Source organism: Chinchilla lanigera, unplaced genomic scaffold (genome assembly GCF_000276665.1).
Source record: "Chinchilla lanigera isolate Chin_1 unplaced genomic scaffold, ChiLan1.0 scaffold00032, whole genome shotgun sequence".
NCBI lineage: Eukaryota > Metazoa > Chordata > Mammalia > Rodentia > Chinchillidae > Chinchilla > Chinchilla lanigera.
In genome coordinates, this window is record NW_004955433.1 from 4,212,081 (window position 1) to 4,230,734 (window position 18,654).

The following is an 18,654-nucleotide window of genomic DNA, read 5'->3' on the forward strand; positions in this document are numbered from 1 at the left end:
TGTGTGTGTGTATATATATATATATATATATATATATATATATATATGTATGGTTGATATCTTTAAGGGCAATAGAATTCCATCTGTTTGAACTTTATGAATGGCATTTTTTTCAATCTACATGTAGATCAATGCCATCTCTTTCTTGAGAGTTTTTATTATTTTTATTTGTAATTTGCATTACAAATCTCCATTAAGCTATTTTGCCATTTAAAGGCAGAGGTTAATTTACATTGCTCTTGTAGCAAAGTACAATGTGCTATATGATAACTAGAGAAATTTACAATAACTACTAAAGAAACACAGCCTTGCTTTCTGTCCTATCCTTGATGCTTCTAAAATGACGTTATTGGGTATGCACTAATCAGAAATGCTGTGCTCATTTAAGAAAGTAGCAATAGGTTCAGCTGCAGACACAACTACAGAACAAATGTCTACAAGAACTCATTGCAGAAAGAGTTAGATATACTATATCAGCTTTCCATGTTGTACTTGCTCACACAGATTCTGCCAATAATATCATCTGCAACCATGTTGGATACATTAGAACTGAACATAATTCCATTCTCAAAACTAACCAGGACAGTGGTACTCTCAGTCAAAGAAGGCCTGAACTTTCTGTAGACTTAAAGAAAATGATAACACAGGCACAGGTAAAAATTTTATTTATGAATATGTGGACACATCACGTTGGATCCAGCCAGCCAGTGACATAAATAAACTTGAGCAAAAGATTCAAGCTAGAGAATACACACACACACACACACACACACACACACACACACACAGACATATTTGTGTGCATAAGGCTTCTCAGATCAGTGTCACAAACCTGGACACCAACCAACAGAATCATTCCCGTCCTTTGAAATTTCCATTAAAAGCACAATGGGGGTAATTATACCAGGGTGATCCAAATCGTTCTTTCCATCTTGTGCACTCACATGCCCGCCAAACATGAAACGTTCGTCTTCTTCCTCCCAATGTGATGGTTGTTGAACTTATTTTTAGTGTCATTTGATAAGCCTTTGTGCTCGCAGAGAGACATCCCACTGACCCGGCCACTGGTCATTGTCTATACCAGTTCCCATCAAAGCAGGCACGCTTTGTCAGGTTTCGAGTCGAATATCCATTTCGCATCTGAAGTACAGTATCGAAAGTGACTAGATCATTTGAGCTGTTTTCTTCAGCTGCTGCCTTCTTCCTCCCCTACAGTGCTTCAGCTCATGCTAACATAATGTGGCATCGTCGATGTGACACGGTGGTGGTTTTTCTAAAAAATTACAATATATACGTTGTCAATGGTTTTTGATGGCGACCCTTGTAGAAAGTTAATTTATAAACTGAAAAAGGAGGCTTGTTTCCTGTATCGAATCATAACCAAGGTAGAGTCTTCAAAGTCCAAGGAATGTGAATACAGTAATAGGTCATTCAATGTCAAAAGGCATAAAAAAGATGAGCGAAATCTTCACAGGCTGCTGCTTGCTGTTGCCTTTAATTATATTAATTAAACTTTGAAATTTTCATGCAAAGAGAATTGCTGGCTTGTGACGCTGAAGAGCCCTTGGAGACTTGAAGGAAGAAAAAAAAAACCCTGAGCGGAAGCTTTGTGGTTACTGCTTCCTTTAAATTAAAAGCAAACAAACTCATAGGTATGTTTACAGATATTAATGCTTTACGCACTACTACATCCTGAACACAGGTGAAGGGGGGCAATCTACCAGACTCACGGACAAGATCTCAAGTCACTAGTCCCTTAAACTCCGCTCCAGGTCTTTGGTTAGAGGCTGTCTTCCTGCGGGATAACGCTCTATTAATTTTCTTGTCCCAAGTGCATAATGAAAGAAAGGTGTCTTAGAAAACTAAAGGGCAAAATCTTTCTCGCTACCAATACCTTGAGGCATCCTGTCTACATTTTGTCATGCGTGTGCACTTTTCAGTGTTGGAATGACAAGATTTTCTAGTCAGCAACTTCCCGTAAGGCACTCTAGGATCAGGGACTTGGAAGGAGTTTGTGATCTGACAGAGCTATAAGGCAATGGACTCCATTATTTTCTTAGCCTGGTAGGAATTTTCATTTTCTGCCTACAGCTAAAGATCTTGCCACACAGAAACACAAGTGCCACATCTCCATGTTAAAAACTCTCATTTCCGTCCAAGACCCAGCATGGCTAGCTGTTTTGTCGTCCCTGTTTTGATGTCATCTTTATAATACCGGTGCCATTGTCTTTTCTCTTTCTACACATTCAAACAAACTTTCTAGCGTAAGTCAGCATGCAGATTAACATCTCTCTTTATTTTCAACGTCATAAAGCATGAGTTACCACTGAGTTTCATCACTTCCTTTGTAGATGGCAGAACAAGTGTTTGCAAATGCTTGGTGCAAGTAAAGCACAAAACAAAGAAAATATTTCCTGATGGAGAGGAAGGAAACAGTTCTTTCAAGAGCTTTTGAAATGCGCTTGACTTTTTCACTTGACTGGAGATCAGCAATGTAGAAGTGTGACATCTTCGTACCAACTTGGTCCTCGAGCTTTCTCCTTACTGAGACGGGACTCGGGAGAAGTTTATACATCGGCCCTGAAGAGAGAAAGAAATCCTTAGTGAAGTAGTGCAGCAAAAGGCGTAAGAACACCTCGTTTTTGCACTATAATCTAAAGATGATTACCCAAGTAAAGAACAAGGCTCACATGAGACACAAAGTTATACGTTCTTCTCCTTGGATCTAAAGACTGTGGTTACATGAGTCAAAGCGTCGTGTAAATTCACCGACATGATAGTATGGTAAAGTTCATACAGAGAAAACATTACGGAGCTTGAACTCTGTTCCTGCTGTCTGAAGTACAATACAACTATCATAACAACCAAAATATCAAAGTCATCATTCTAATTCTTCCTCCAATTAATTAAAATGCAAGTATTCTCTATGCAGTCCGGTGATCCTAACACCTACACGTGAGGAGCGCACGTAAGACAGGCTGCAGACTGAGGGTAAGGAACCGGGAGAAAGCAAAGTGATGCCATCTTTTTGATGCTATTTTATGGAAGATTTTTGCAGGAGGCAGCCTTCTTGATCATGTCAACCACTGCTGGCCAAGGCACACACTGCCATGCGCTGTGCTGTACTCCTTCCGAGTCCTGACTGTATACTTCAATTACACATCTCCAAAGAGAGCGCACCAGTCCATTTCTTGACTTTTCACTGAAAGCTGCACACACATGTTCTGTATGTAAACAGCCCAAAATGATTTAAGAAGAAAATGCCAGTTAGTGATAAAGGACGCCCTGCTTTCCTGCCCTGGGTGTGGCACTGCTGACCCAGGGCCCTACGTGGTTCTTGTCCACAGTTCTTGGCTCACCAAAAGCTAGGGTGCTGTTTTCTAGTTTAGGGTCAGCACTCTAATCCTACTGAGATTTTTCAGTGTCATAACATCTGCTGTCGAACTATTTCAGATTGTAGAGCTTCTCTTTATTCTCCTATCAGTGTCAATAAAATTTGTTTTAGAGATCCAAAGCAGGACAAAATAGAAAAGAAACAAGAAATATTGTTGAAGAAGTTTGGAATGTAAAACAATGATTTTTTTCCACCTTCCTTTTAAACACGACTGCTGTATAAATTTTGAAATTTATCAAGAAAAGGAAGACCATAAAGGGAAAATAAAGCATTGATTTTTCTATTGGCTTTAGCTAAAAGGCAAACAGCCACTGAATTATCTTTCGTATAAATAATTTTGAAGACAATACTATTACTATCATCACAAATGTTATTATTTAGTCTGAGTTTAATGTCTCTGAACCCAGGAGGCATAAGCATGTAAACGATAATATAATATGTATTATAAATCATAGTAATAAATACAAATAATCTTGAATTTTATTTTTCGTGAACTTTAAATTCAACATTTTTCTGAGTAACTTTGACTTAAAATGCTCTAATATGGATCAAAATTAAGAGTAAAATCTAAATATACTTCCAGGGTAAAGCACTAGGCAGTATTCACTCTACTTGTGCAGTTAGCAGAACCCTTACTACTTATTCAATCAGGCAGCGCTCATACTACTGATTTAATTAGGCAACCAGTCTAATCAATTTGAATTTTGTATCATGCCTTACAAATAATTGAATCATAGATTTTACCAATTACAACCTTTTGTAATTGTTTGTAATTCAATATGAAATTGAATATCCTAAGTCGTCATTAGTTTAAAATGATTTGGATTACAGTAGATTTCATTCTTACGTCTTGGGAATGTAGTACTCCTTGGATGCATTTAAATTATCATTAAGTTTATTCATTTGGAACGACATAATTACTACAAGTAGAATGTTTTAAATATTTAAGTAAATTAGCCAGAGTGGTGGTGCACACCTAAAACCCCAGCACTCTGGAAGGTACAGAAAGGAGGATCCTAATTTTGATCCCACCCTGGGAAACTAAGAAACTGAGTGAAACTCTGACTCAAAATAAACAATAAAAAAGGACTGGGAATGGAGCTCAATGCAAAGGCCCTGGGTTTAATACTGACAGAGAAAAAGAGGGAGGGCAAAATTCTAGGAATTTCAATGAAATGGTTATTTAAACTTTTGGTAAGGTCACAAATGGCTATTTAATGTCTAAGACATGTTTCTGTATATATGTGCAAGGACCTACAGGCACACAAGTACAGCCTACATCCAGACTAGCACATGAGGGAGCCTCTTCACTGTCTACATTGCACCAAACTTCTAACATAAAGCCTGTATCTGAGCATGTATCTCTCTAGCTAATTAACAATGTAGACTATTCAGCCCTTAGGCACCTTTCTCTCCAGATCAACTGGCAAAACCCCTTTTAAGAGGGAGTGTTATGGTTTATACTGCAACATCCTCCACAGCCCCATCCCCTCAGAGGGGCAGTGTTTGGAATATGATTAGATTATGGGCGCGCTATTGCTGACCTGTCTCTTAGGACGCAGAGCCCAGTCAGAAGAGGCAGGTCCCTGGGGGATGGCCTTGAGGGGTGCGACTTGCTCCTAGTTCTCCCCTTCTGTCTCTGTTTCCTCATCAATACAACTGAGCCACTTCCGTTCACCTAGGCCTTTCTACCGTGCCAACTCTGAACTGCACACCTGAGCCAAAATAAACCTCTCTTTCAACTTGTGGTGCCTGGTTCGGAGGAAGAGAAAAGGCTAAGATAAGATACTGCGAAGAGAAACACTAGAGCCCTGCTTCTCAGCTCAGCGATATTCCCATACTGTGGTACGCGAGGGTCTGCAGTGATGCTTCATCCATGGCTGGGATGAAGCACAAATGGGGCAGGCAGCAAAAGCTTCTACCTCGGAAACCTGGATGAACTAAGCTCTACTATCACTGATCTTTTAGAGCTGCAATTAAGCACATTTTCTACGCTAAAACGTCACTTCATAACTATTAATCCAGATGTGTACACGCCTACCTTAACTCACATCACCAGTAAACTTCATTTACCTTGACTTGTTTCCTTACTTCTCTTATAGATGTGTTCGTAAGTCTAGGACAATGTAATATTATCCCTTTAACTTTTTGTCATAGGAGGGGCCTATATGGCTTTTGGTCATATACAGAGAATTTTGAATTTTGGAAAATTGCTATTAATGACTTTGATATTAAGGGGTTAACTCACATGGCAGTTCAGAGCTGGAAAAAGCTTATTACTATTAATAAACTCATGCTTCCTTTTTAATATGTAACAGCAATCATATTAACTCAACATTTTTATCTTTATGCAGTGGCTTGTGGGAATCTCATCTTTATAACATATTGTAATAGCATTTAGTTTCCTTAAGTACATTGTCTCATATGGCTGTGCTTTGACTTTGACCTTTGATTATTATTCTAGGGTTTTTTTGTCTTTTTGAGACAGGGTCTCACTATACAGTTCAGGCTGGCCTTGAACTCACTTTGTACCCCAAGCTGACCTTGAACTCACAATGAACCTCCTGCCTCAGCTTACCAAGTGTTGGGATTATAGGCATGCACCACCACACCCTGCTTGTTCTAGTTTTATTACTCTTAGGTTTTATTTTTGTTCTCAAGAATAAGTAAATATAAATTATAATGGATTTATTTCTTAATTCTCAATTTATTTCTTAATTCTTTCTCAATCATAATGAATATCAAAATTCATCTTAACCTTTAAAGTCACCCAAGAAAAGTTCTGCCTCAAACTCTGCCTTATACAAAGTGGCTGTGGCAACTGTACTTCTTTTCTATATTGCCTTTTTCACTGAGTTAGAACGTAAGGAAATACTCTGCAGATAGCTAATGTCAAATGATGATTTATTAATTTAACCTGAACTAAATTAACATAGATAACACAAAGGTAAAGTTTAAATATGTAAAAATGTTGAATCTTAGTATTCTCCAAAGTTCTTCTCTAAGAATAAATTCTGTAGCTCTAAAGACTGAGAACTTAACTACATTTGCCTTGCTTGCTAGGAAAAGCAAATACAATTATGATTTCTTACAAGCTGGAAATGTATTATTATTTTCAGTACATCTTTCAAAGAAATCTCACTCTATTAAAAGCTTTCTCTCAGTACAAGAAAGAAAAATGCACCAAACACACAAATCACAAATAAAATTCTAGTGCTAACAAGGCTAAATTCACAATCATAATTTATCAGCTTTAACTTCATTTATGTGATTTTTCAGGCAATAATTACAATCTATTAGAGTGAAAAACTTACTGACATTTTCACTGAAATTGTTGCTGGCAAGTGGTCTTGCCATATAATAAGTCTCAGGCCACAAAATAAGTAGAAAGTGAAAGAAGATACCCCAGAGAAAAATGTCTGATGTTATATTACTACTCACAGTTAACTAAAACAAGAGTTGAAAACAAGACAGTGGTAGGAGCTGATGTCTGTTCTAGGTTATGCTAATGAGATCCTAGCTCTGCTGCAGAATTTTACAATTGGTTTCACTCCCTCATTTTTACTGTGGTCAGAAGAGCAGCATTAACCAGAGCAACTGCCACGACTCCCATCTCTTGAACATTAAAATTCCAGCGGCATTAACACTTGCGAGCTCCTTTACTAGCTATCTGCACAGGGTGTATTTCACTGCTATAACTGTTATAGGATTATGCTCCCCTCATAAATATCCATTGACAAGCTGAAGCAAACAACTGCACTTGAGTTTAGAATTTTCAAACACGGATAACTGATTTATTTATATCTCTACTTCTATAAAGAGGTTAGTAAACCATCATGGTCTATGCAGTAGTAAAGTTTCAATTTTAAAATCACACACAAAATGCAGATATGTATGATACAGACACAGAGAAAAACCAAGAGGTCTTGGAAATCACTGTTATGAAAAGAGATGCAAGAACACAGTCAGTTTTGAATAGATTTTCTCTAGCAGCTAGACACACAGCACTGAACAGGAGGCACATAGTATTTCCTTTTTCTCAGTTTATAAAGGATCTGTGCTAGTCTTTGCTCTAAATAAAACTGAAAGGTTGTGAGCTGAAACATAATTCCTTTTTTCTAATGGAAGCTTACCCTATACATGTCCCACTTCACAGAAAAGACAGGACACTATACGTATATTTACTTTGTGTCAAGAAAGGAAGTTTGCTAAAATTTTTACCTTCAATTTCTTTCTTTTTTGTTTCTTCATTCTTCTTTTTTTTTTTTTTTTTTACTTAGTCCCTCACCATTATAGGAGGGAGGCCCTATCCCACAAAGCAATATCTTGCTTGTCTTCATTAAAGCTCAGGCCTTCCTTCTTGCAGGCACAAGCAGTCCCAGTCTGGGGGGACTCTCTGCCTTTTCCACCCAATCTTTCTGCCTCCTGTGGATCTGTCCCTGCCTTAGAAATTCCCTGCTAGCTTCCCTGGGCAACCCTCCCTATTACAACTTTGCACAGCTGCAAAACTTTTGACTCCACCAGGCCTCATCAGAACAGTGAAACTAATGAACTCACTGCATTACACAGCTGTCTCCATTAGTAATGAAATCCTTTTATTACAAGGGACTAGTTTCAAATATGTTATTAAACAGATCAAAATGAGCAATCGCAATGAAAGTCGTTAAAATGCATTTCTTCATTCTATCAAAATATTTGTTTCTTCATTGTATCATTCTATCATAATATTTGCAATATTTTAGTGGCTCTATTCATATCTATTAGATATAATTTTTTGACATTTCTCTGGAAATTATTGTGAACTTTCTAATAAATCATAGGTTAGATATACATAATATAGATATACATAATACAGACATAACTAAACCATAATTATGTCTATCTTATTAGTTCTTTAACATCTTGTTAGGTACATTATAATTAGCATAGGATGATTTTTCTTTCTCATCTAAATTACAATACAAATTATCTTAGGCCTTAAGCCAATAGTTAAAAAAAATTACTAGAAATACAACTTTAAGGCAATAGAAAAAAATTTTTATGTGTTGTAGTATAGTGAATACCACAAAAGATAAACACTCAAAAGTCCATAATCAAGGGACAGAATAAATAATACACACAATAGAGACTATTATATCTAATGTAAGGCTATTACAATGAGAAAGTTATTTATATACCACTGTAGATGAATGATGCAGATTATTAAAGGACTTTTGAAAAGAAAGCAAAACAAAAAGTAATTTTCTTAAAAACAAAACTGGTTACCACTAGGTGGAGAGAGAACACAAAGTAGAATAGATAAGGATATAAATGAGATAACTTTCAATATATTTTGTCATATGCTACTAAATGAAAACATGTAACTGTTTCCCTAAAAGTGCTTACTGCTAAATCAGCTGTCACTAAGCGCAAAGCAGAAGCCTGACAAAAGCACCAGGCATGGCAATAAAGGTGATGTGGAGAGAGAGCTTCCCACAGTGCACGAAGCTTTCCTTAAAAGGAATGAAGTAGTTAATTAAAGGCTGGGAGCCAAAACACAATTCCAAATAATGATATGCCAGGAAGATAAAGAATTAATTCCCTTTTCAAAGGCACATAGGGTCTTCCCCCAAGGAAAAATAAGCAGACACTGAGGGTTTTGAACATGGCAAGAGTAATGAGGAAAATGGTTCTGTGGACCCAAGGCCTTCCCACCCACAGAGGAGCAGCCTGCTGAGATTTGGGAACAAAACTGAAAAAAATTGCTCCAAAGCTCATGATCTTTTCCATGTGCAAGTCACTGGCTAGTCCAAACCTGCAGACAGAAAATCAATATAGAGACAGGTCTTCCAAAGCACAACAATCTGGCTGTGGAGCTTGGGGAAACCATGATAATTATGGGGCAAAAAGATTTTCTCTACAACTCAGTACTCTCACAGATGGGCGGTAAGGGAAAGAAAGAGAAAGCTCCACTGGTAAACATTTTTGATCCTGTCCTGTTGAAGACAATTTTAGATTTAGTTAGTAAAGTAAAACTAAGACTTCAGCAAAACCCAAATCCACCTCTACAATAGATTATCACCATAACAGAGAAAGTAGCATATACTTGTCTAGGGGTAAATACTGTGCATAGACAGACAGACAGATATATAGATAGGTTACAGTGTGGAGCATAAGATCATAAAAATGGTACACACAAAGAAGTAGGAAAATATGTAACATAAGTGACAGAAAACATAGCCAATTCTTAAGGCCCAGATGTTGCATTTAATAGACAAGTACTTTTCAATAATGATAGTAAAAGTATCTTAAAATCTTGTGAGAAGTGTGGACAGTGTACATAAATGCATTAAGAACTTCAGCAAAACTTCTGAAGTTATAAATAAGAAATTTTAAGAAAGAATAAATTGGAAAAGCTATGTAGCAAAAGTGCAACATCAAAAATAAAGCCTGTCTTTAACTGGTATAACAGTAGCTTGAGCATATAGGAAGAAAGAATAAATAACCTGAAGGTTCAGAAATTTTCAAAATGGAAAAAGAAAAAAGAAACAAAAAGAAAATGAAATCTGTGGACAATACCTAATAGTTGCCATACTTAGTTTCTCATAAGGAAAGGAAAGAAAATGAGTCAGACAAAATACTTGAAAATAATTGTTGAGAACTTACAGGAACTGATGGAAGACATGGATTTACAGATCAAACAAGTTCACTGAACCCCAACCAAGATAAATGCATAGAAAACCAAGAAATGTAGCAAAACTAAAGGAAATGAAATAATGTCACAAATGCATGTATCTCTGCCTGTCTCCCAACTCCTATTCTCTAATTTATAGAGTAGTAGTAAGCATAACAGCAGACTTTTCATCAGAAACAATGGAGGACATCAGACAATGGAACTTACTTAACCGCTAAGTAGGGAAAAAAGTCAACAAATCTTTCAGTAAGAGAAAATATCCTACAAAAATGTGAGCAAAATGAAGAACTTTTCAGGCTGAAAAAAGCTGAGGTAATTTCTTTTCAATAGCTTTTAACAACATGTGCTAACAGATTTTGAGACTGAAGGAAAGGTACTAACTGGAAGCCCAGGTCTGCAGGAAAAAAAAAAAGAGAGAAACAGGATAGTAAATTTGTAATTAAATAAATACAACCTATAACTATTTTTTTAAAAAGTTATTTAAGACACTGTCACTGAACACAAAAATAATTACATGACATTACTGAATTTCTTATCCTCAGTCATTTACCACTTCTTAAATGTGTTCCTTGTCTACACATTTTATGACCACCATCACAGATTGCATTAGAGAATGCTTTCACTCAATTTCTTACTACAGAGCACACAGCAGAAAGAACAAAAATGGAAATTATACCACAGAAATACTATTTGATGGTATATTATGAAAAATTAGAGCACAGTTTTATCTCTAGAGCCACCACTAGAAAACAACAGATACATCTTAAAAAGATAATAGAATGGATAAAACAGCAAAAAAATACTAAAAGGGGACATAAAAAGACGAACAAAATAGCAGAATAAAAGCATATATGTAGCAAATTGAAATAAGTAACAGTAGATTTAAGGATTAGACACTAATTAGACACAAAACCATACATACAAGAGAACTATTTCCAGAGATTTAACACAGTATTTTCTCTATAAATAAACTATAAAATATGATCAAGAGATATATAAGGCAGTAAAGAAATGATCAATCTAAATTTTACTAATATTTTATTATTAATGTCTCCAAATGTTTCATGTTAAAGAAATACAACTATAAATTTAAAGACATTCACTAAAATCCTTAATGCTCAATTGGAATTTAAAATATACCATAAAAACTATTTTTCCTCTAAACTACTGACTTTGTACTTCTACTTGCTAAAAAGGCTTATGAGCAGTCTCAGCCTGGGAACAATGAACACTTCCAGTCTCCAAGTACGGTTGCCAAATACACTTATCTAGCAATGACACATAGGACTCCTTGGGGGAGATGAGTCCAGACTTGTGGCACAAAAATGTATAAAAGGTGAACTTTGCACATGTAGTGCCAAAATGGAAAAAAAGAATTTATGAAAAAATAATGAGGTCATGTCAAAAATATATGAAAATTAATATAATGGTTCAGGCCTTTATCATTTGTCTGACTTCTTGTTGGCATTAACAACACTGGAATAACTTACACAATGCATTAGAAGTACACAGTACCACTTATAAGTAAATGATACATGCCAAAGTAAAAACCTAAATGTGGATTAGAGTAAGGGACTACAGAGTCTATATGAGGGGTGTTGGAAAAGTGCTAGAGGATTATAGTTTTATAAAAATGTACAGGTTACATTTGACCAGAAATTCAAATTTCAGTGAGACTTTGACTATCCTTGGAAAAATAATTCTGGTAGAAAAGACAGTAAGACACTGGAATGAGAGTATCCTTGTCCTATCTCCAGAAAGACAGTATAACATGGCAGAAGTAGAGTAAGTAATAGAGAAAGCAAAAGATGAGCTCATGGAGGCCAGACATTGTCAGGCACAGAAGCATAGGTCAGACCTGAAGCTGTGAGCAACTGTTATTATAAACCCCTTTTCTGGGTATCCTCCCCAAAGAGTTCAGACAGCATATTCCAGTGACACATGCATATTCATGTTAATGATAGTACAACACACAATTGATAAGTCTTGGAAGCAGCCTATGTGCCCATCACAGATAAACAGATTAAGACAGCGAGGTTTATAGATGCAATGGAGTTGTACTCTGCCTAAAGAAGGATAAGTGTGAGTCACTTGCAGGAAAATGAATGCACCATGAGACTATAATACTTATGTGAAATAAATCAGACACACAGACTGAAATGTCACATGATGTCTACGATATGAGAAACCCAAAGTATAAGTAATTTAGAGAGCAAAATAAAACACAGATGATAGGAAACAAGGAGGTAGATCTTTTGCAGATGGGAAGAGGATCTACAGATGGAGGAAGAGGGGAGGAAGGAGAATGGAAAAAGAAATAAAAAAGGATTAGGATGAGATATGTATGTACATCAGTTTCTCACAATGAATGTATTCATTGTGTATAACAAACATGTACTAATGAAAAAATAATATTCCTTTAAAAAAGCAAAGCTACTAATTAAAGTTAATTCCAAGATCTTTCTTTTATAGCAGATTGAACTAGATATTAAGTAGCCTATCTTTCAAATTTTTAAGATTCACATGTACAAAAAACAAAGTGAACAGCTCAAACACCAACCATTATGTTAAATAATGGCTAATGAAAATCAATTAATATTTAAAGTATGCATATAGAAAAATTTTAGAAAAATCCAACTGAACACTGCATAATATCAGTGTTAATTTTTTCAGTGGAAAAGAATGTAGGTATAAAATACAAATGTTTGCTAGAGTATTTCTAGACTTTAAATTTTAACAGCAGATGTTACCATCACAGAGCAAAAACTCTATTTGTATTTTTCCTGGAAAATTAGGCATTAAGATAATCCATTTGCTTTATCACATTGCTTTGGGCACACTTAACAGATATCCAGAATGCTTACACATTATTAACTGAAAAGTATTTGTTGAGAAATTCCCTTTATGTATATAGTCCTAGCAATGCAATGAGTTAGCCTTTGTGAAGTTGGTTGTCTTCAACTTCACAGGATGTCTGAAAGTTACATCCTCATTTTTGGGATCCTTAAACAACATATATTCTCCCCGTCAAAAAGTTAAATGTAACATGTTGATGACTCCTGCCTGTACTCAATGGATACAAATTTTATTAACCCTCTCTACTTAAAAGAACCCACAGTTCTTTGGATCACTAACCATACAATTAACTTCCCAGCTAATTTGAGACAAAGAGTGATTACTGAACAAAAAGTTTCAAAGAAAAACAAATACTAAAAACTTTACCTTAAGTTTTTTAAATAGATACTTTATGGATCGCACTGACTAAAATATTTCATAGAGATGTACAGAACTTCACTTTGCAGGCTTTCTTTGTGACAATTTATAAAGAATTTATTATTACTATTATTATTATTAAAATGTATTAATTGTACAAATTGCTGGGTTTCACTATGACATTTCTGCACAGGCACACACTGTGCTTGGATTGCATACATCCTGACAACCCTCTCTTGTCTTCCCTCTCTACCCCTTTTTCTTCATCCCTCTTCCCCTTCTCTAACAGTTCTACTTACAGGTCATTTTTTTAAGTTTCCAAATATGAGAAAATGTGATACTTGCCTGTGCCTAGCTTATTTTGTTAATATGCTATGCTCCATTTACATCTATTTTTCTGCAAATTGCATGACTTAATTCTTCCTTATGGGTCAATAACATACTGTATTTTCTTTGTCCATTCATCTGTTGATAGGTACTTAGGCTGATAGAGTATGTTGGCTCGTATGCATCATGCTGTAATGAACATGGCTATGCAGGTATCTCTTTTGTATGTGGACCTCATTTCCTTCTGCTACATGTCCAGAAATGGTAGTTCTACCTTTAGTTTTTATAGAATTTCCATATTTTTTCTATAATGACTATACTAATTTACATTCTTCCCAACCAGTGTATAAGGGTTGCTAAAACTCCACATCCGGGCTAGAATTTTTCTGACTGGGTTGAGGTGGAATCTCAATTTAGTTTGCATTTGCATTTCTCTGATGACTGCAAATGTTGAGGGTTACAAACGGTTTGTATGAAAGAGTTTCCCATAGCTTTAACTGGAAAGTTAGTTACAGGGATTATGTTTTCATTCAGCACACAAGTTATAGTGAATACCTTCCAGATAAATAGTCTTGCAATATGTACAAATACGTTCAACTTAGAGATAACAAATTTAGGTTTTAGATATTTATATCATAACTGATAAAACCAATTTTTAAACAATTACTGTCATTTTTATATTGTGAAAGGTATTACATTTCCAAAATCAGGATTTGATCTTCAGCATTTATTACAGCTTAATATTTAGATGTATGATACAAAATAACATGTGGTTTTTAAGTGACATCAATTAAATCTATTCACATTATTCTTGTACATTGTAAACTAAGGCAGCAGCCTAATGACTTCATTTATTAATGAATTCTAATGAAGAACAAAACCTCAATCAGTACCTTAAATTATTTAATGTACTCAGTCCAAGAACAGCACGAAGGCAACCCTGCTTTTATGTGTAGCAAGCCTTTCCACAGAGGCACAGGGATTTATACTGCAGAGATGCCACTGGGACCCAGGAGTCATTTCACTGATCAGTGAGTGTGCAACAGCAGTAAACAAAAAGTCACTAAATGTATATTAAACTTGTCCTTTAATGTTAGCATTCCTAACCTACATAATGTGTATCAACTAACAAGAGTGAGTTTAAAAATAATTATGGAAATATTAAACATCTCCAGAGATACAATTAAGCCTAACAAAATAAAAAGTATAAATTTTCAAAGTTTAAACATTTTAGCATACTCATACAGCTATATTTACCTAAGTAGAGACATAATGGTGCTATTGTTTCTAAATACTAATTAACTAAAAACTAAAATGTGTTAAGTTGCCTTGATGTACAAAGCACAGTTTGCTTGCTGGTCCATAGAATTTGAAAGTGCTGAAAACACATGCTGTTGCAAGTGAAATAATAAAAAGTGATTAGCTTTGATTGTTTAACCCCTATTTGACCATACTAAAATTTTCTTACTTAATTACTAAATTTAAAATGCAAAACCAGAGGTTGGAATTTATATCTACAAGTCAAGTACGTATTGGGTTGAAAGGTACTGCAAAGTAGATGGTAACAGGTAGACATATCAGCACATATACAGATAGGAATATAGTTATATGAATATAGATTTAAAATTAGCTTAGAGAACTAAATTCTGATAGTCTAAGCTAGAGTGATTTTCTAAACTAAGGTAATATAATTAACTTACTACCTTATCCTAATATAAATAATATAACTAGACTTTGGATGGTGGTAAAGTTGGTTCAGCATTATAACAACTCCTCTTTTAACAAGCAAGTCTAAGTACTTGTTGACAGCTTATCCTGTTTGTAGACTGTAAAGTCCACAGCAGTGCTTTGTACCCTTATTTTACAAATGCCTAAAACAGTGCATATACTGCAGTACATATATGGAAAGTTTCTATCAACACAGTGATTAGCAAGCTGTAGAATAAAATACAGTGGTTGGCTTTTCTAACATCAGAAAGATGAAACCATTGGCTAACTGACTTGTAACTAAATAGTGGGGGCAACCATTCCCTCGCCTACTCTGTCACTTGGCTATTTAAACAGACCTCCGGTGTCCCACTTCCTTGCATGGCCTGCTGGCTGGCATCTCAGGGAAGTGGCAGAACTGGAGGATGGAGGTGCTCTAAACTGGGAAACAGTGAGGCATCAGAGAGAAGCTGAACTTGATGTCAATCTTAACAGGGAACAGATGGTAGGAAGCAGGGTCTGTTTTATGCTGAAAGCCACCAACCGACACAACAGACAGAAGAGAAAGAAGAAATTTCAAGTCCACTGTGATCCTTAGATAGAAATACAACACGTTTTGACAAGTGGGAAGTGGTCTTTGTGGGCAACCTAACGGCAGGTGTATGTATCAAGAAGAAGGGAAAATTTTAAGTTAGTACCTGGTTAACTGATTTTATGCCATTTATTTCCCTCTATTAAAAAAGTGATCTTTGAAAAAAGCATCACTTTTCTCTACCTAAGTGGCACAGCAGTTGCTCCTTCTACATATGTTGGCAAAATTCCAGATACCAAGTTGTACATCAAGGAGGAATGATTCTATGTTTATTGATTATTATCATCATTAAATATAAAGATAGAGCACAATTAATGTAGGTTTCCCAAAACAAATATTTTTAAATGATTTCAAAATTTATGACATTTTCTAATAAATTTGAAAATTCAAGCACTTCATTCTATATCAACAAATGAAACATTGAGACATTCTTTAAAATAATGAAGCATAGGGGGCTGGGGATTTAGCTCAGCGGCAAAGCGCCTGCCTGGCAAGCGCAAGGTCGTGAGTTCGGTTCCCGTACCGGAGAAAAACCAAAAAAAAAAAAAAAAAAAAAAAATGAAGCATAACTTGATAAACTAATTTCAATTACTTTATCTTCCCTAAAATTAGTGGGAAAAGTCCTTGCCCTTATCAGGACTGTTGTTCCTTTAGTGGGAAACTATGACTAAAGTGATTAATTCCATGGCAGGACCAGAATACAGACAGATATTCTTTAGAGTTAGGACACAAAAGGATATAAAACCACTAGTATAGAAAAAATATGTAGTGTACACAAAGCTGGTTTTCTTTGAATTCAGTCACTGGTACACTGTTTAAGTGATACAATGATAATTTAATTTCACAATGCTGTCACTTGAAAATACCTTTGGAGATGAAAACAAACCAACAGAAGATCCTAGTAGTCATACATCAGTACAAAGCCATCATAAAAACAGTGCTGAACTGTCTGTCACCCTCTAACCTAACTTCCTAATATCACAGAAAGGATATGTGAAATGACAATGTACTGTATTGTTTGAATGGCATCACTGTATTTTTCCATCAAAGTCAATACCAATCTGAAACCTGGAGAAGTCTCAATGAATAAAATGTTCTTGCACTGGCAAACCCCAAACATGGAATTGCATCAGCGTTTTTATTTAGCCTCTTGTGACAACAGCAACGCACCTCGCAAAAAAAACAAGCCAGTTGTTCATTCTATTTAGTGTTATTAAAAATCTGTTTCACAGACTTAACTTACATTCACTCTTTCTAACCCCCGCCCCTTGCAAATAACGATGGCACTGAAGTCTTTGATAATGAAGAAAACATATTTTATGTAGGCTTTCTTGGTACTTCTAGTTTTAAATATACAACTTAACATATGTTTAAAACAGAGCATATGGAAATAAGAAAAAGCAAATTTGAATTCCAGGCACAAGTATTCATGGAAAGACAACACCATATAAATGTATTATTTTATAGTAATCTCAAATCATACAGATTTATGAGACGAAAAACTACTAGGAACATAACCCTTTCACTATAGTCATACCAACCTTCAGAACTTAAGACATTTCTGTAGTTGACAATGTTCAGGTTCTACAAAATTCACTCCCAAATTTAAAGGGATTGTATTAAGAGTCCTGTGCCTTGTGTCACTGTGGTCATTTCTTATTGAGCAATATTCACAGTAATTCCTTAACAAATCTGCCAGTGAATAAAATTAATTAGCAGTAGCCAGTGAAAAGTAGTAGTGCAACAACTTTCATCTACCCACTTAGCTGCACTATCACAGGCTGCTATCTATTATCAAGAAGGTTGTGAGCAAAGTCTGTCAAAGAGAATTTAATACCATTCCACTGTTCTCCAAACAAAAGTATTTTTAAAGCATTCTTTTTGTTGCTTTTCACTTTTACGGGAAAGACTAATTACATCTTTACAGATATGGCTTAGAAAATATCATCACTCATTATGTTCTTAAACAGGGACGTCAGTATCCTAGGCTCTCTACCTTGGGAGAAGTGCATAGCAAAACTGATATCAAAAATAGTATCTGTGGCAAACTTTCAAGACTGTTTTCAAAATTCTCCTGAACTGATAGTGATTCGTCTGTGCTCAATAAATCAGCAAATACTTTTGACTGACAGTTTGTATTCACTCTTAAGAATTAACAATCCATATATATGTTTCATATGTTCTTTTGTATGTTTTTGAGGAAATTTAGTTAATAATTTTCAATTTACCAAAATATACCAATCCCAAACATTTTTATTAAAAATAGTTATCATACAATGCTATCAGTGAGGTAGCAAATGTGCCTCACTTGCTGTTAGGCCCAGCATTTTAACCCTAGCATTTTAGAGCCCACAGGTCAACTTGTCATCTAGAAGGTTACCTGACAGCGGGCAGGACACTGCCGTATCGTAGCAAATAGAGAGACTACCTTCAGCTTCGGAAGAAAAATAAGAATTTGCAGTGACCTGTAAAGCCTTGCATGTTAAAGTATTTGATCATAAAAATAAAGCAACTGTTTTATTGCTTGTGGAGGCAGCTGCACATAACAAGTCTATAGATATTTTTAAATTAAATATGAAGCCCAACTACATTTTTATATGGGAAATTTGCTGTGAGGTCACAACTTGTCACAAGAGTATCTAATCTTTGTGTTCCTCTTTCAAACAAAATGCCTGAAATGGAAATGCACTCTCATATAAATTATGTTATTACTTGCAGAAGTCAAGCTTTTGGAAACAACCTGAATGT

The 18,654-nt window shown here is 35.4% G+C and overlaps 1 protein-coding gene across 1 annotated transcript in view; it reads right to left on the reverse strand.

Moving 5' to 3' along the window:
* Positions 1 to 648: 648 nt before the first annotated feature.
* Antxr2 (anthrax toxin receptor 2) overlaps positions 649 to 18,654 on the reverse strand; it is a gene marked incomplete in the record, with an annotated part of 132,883 nt that continues 114,877 nt past the window's right edge. The window contains 1 exon segment of the mRNA XM_005388217.2: positions 649 to 2,580. Within this exon segment, the coding sequence (XP_005388274.2) occupies positions 2,542 to 2,580 (39 nt within the window).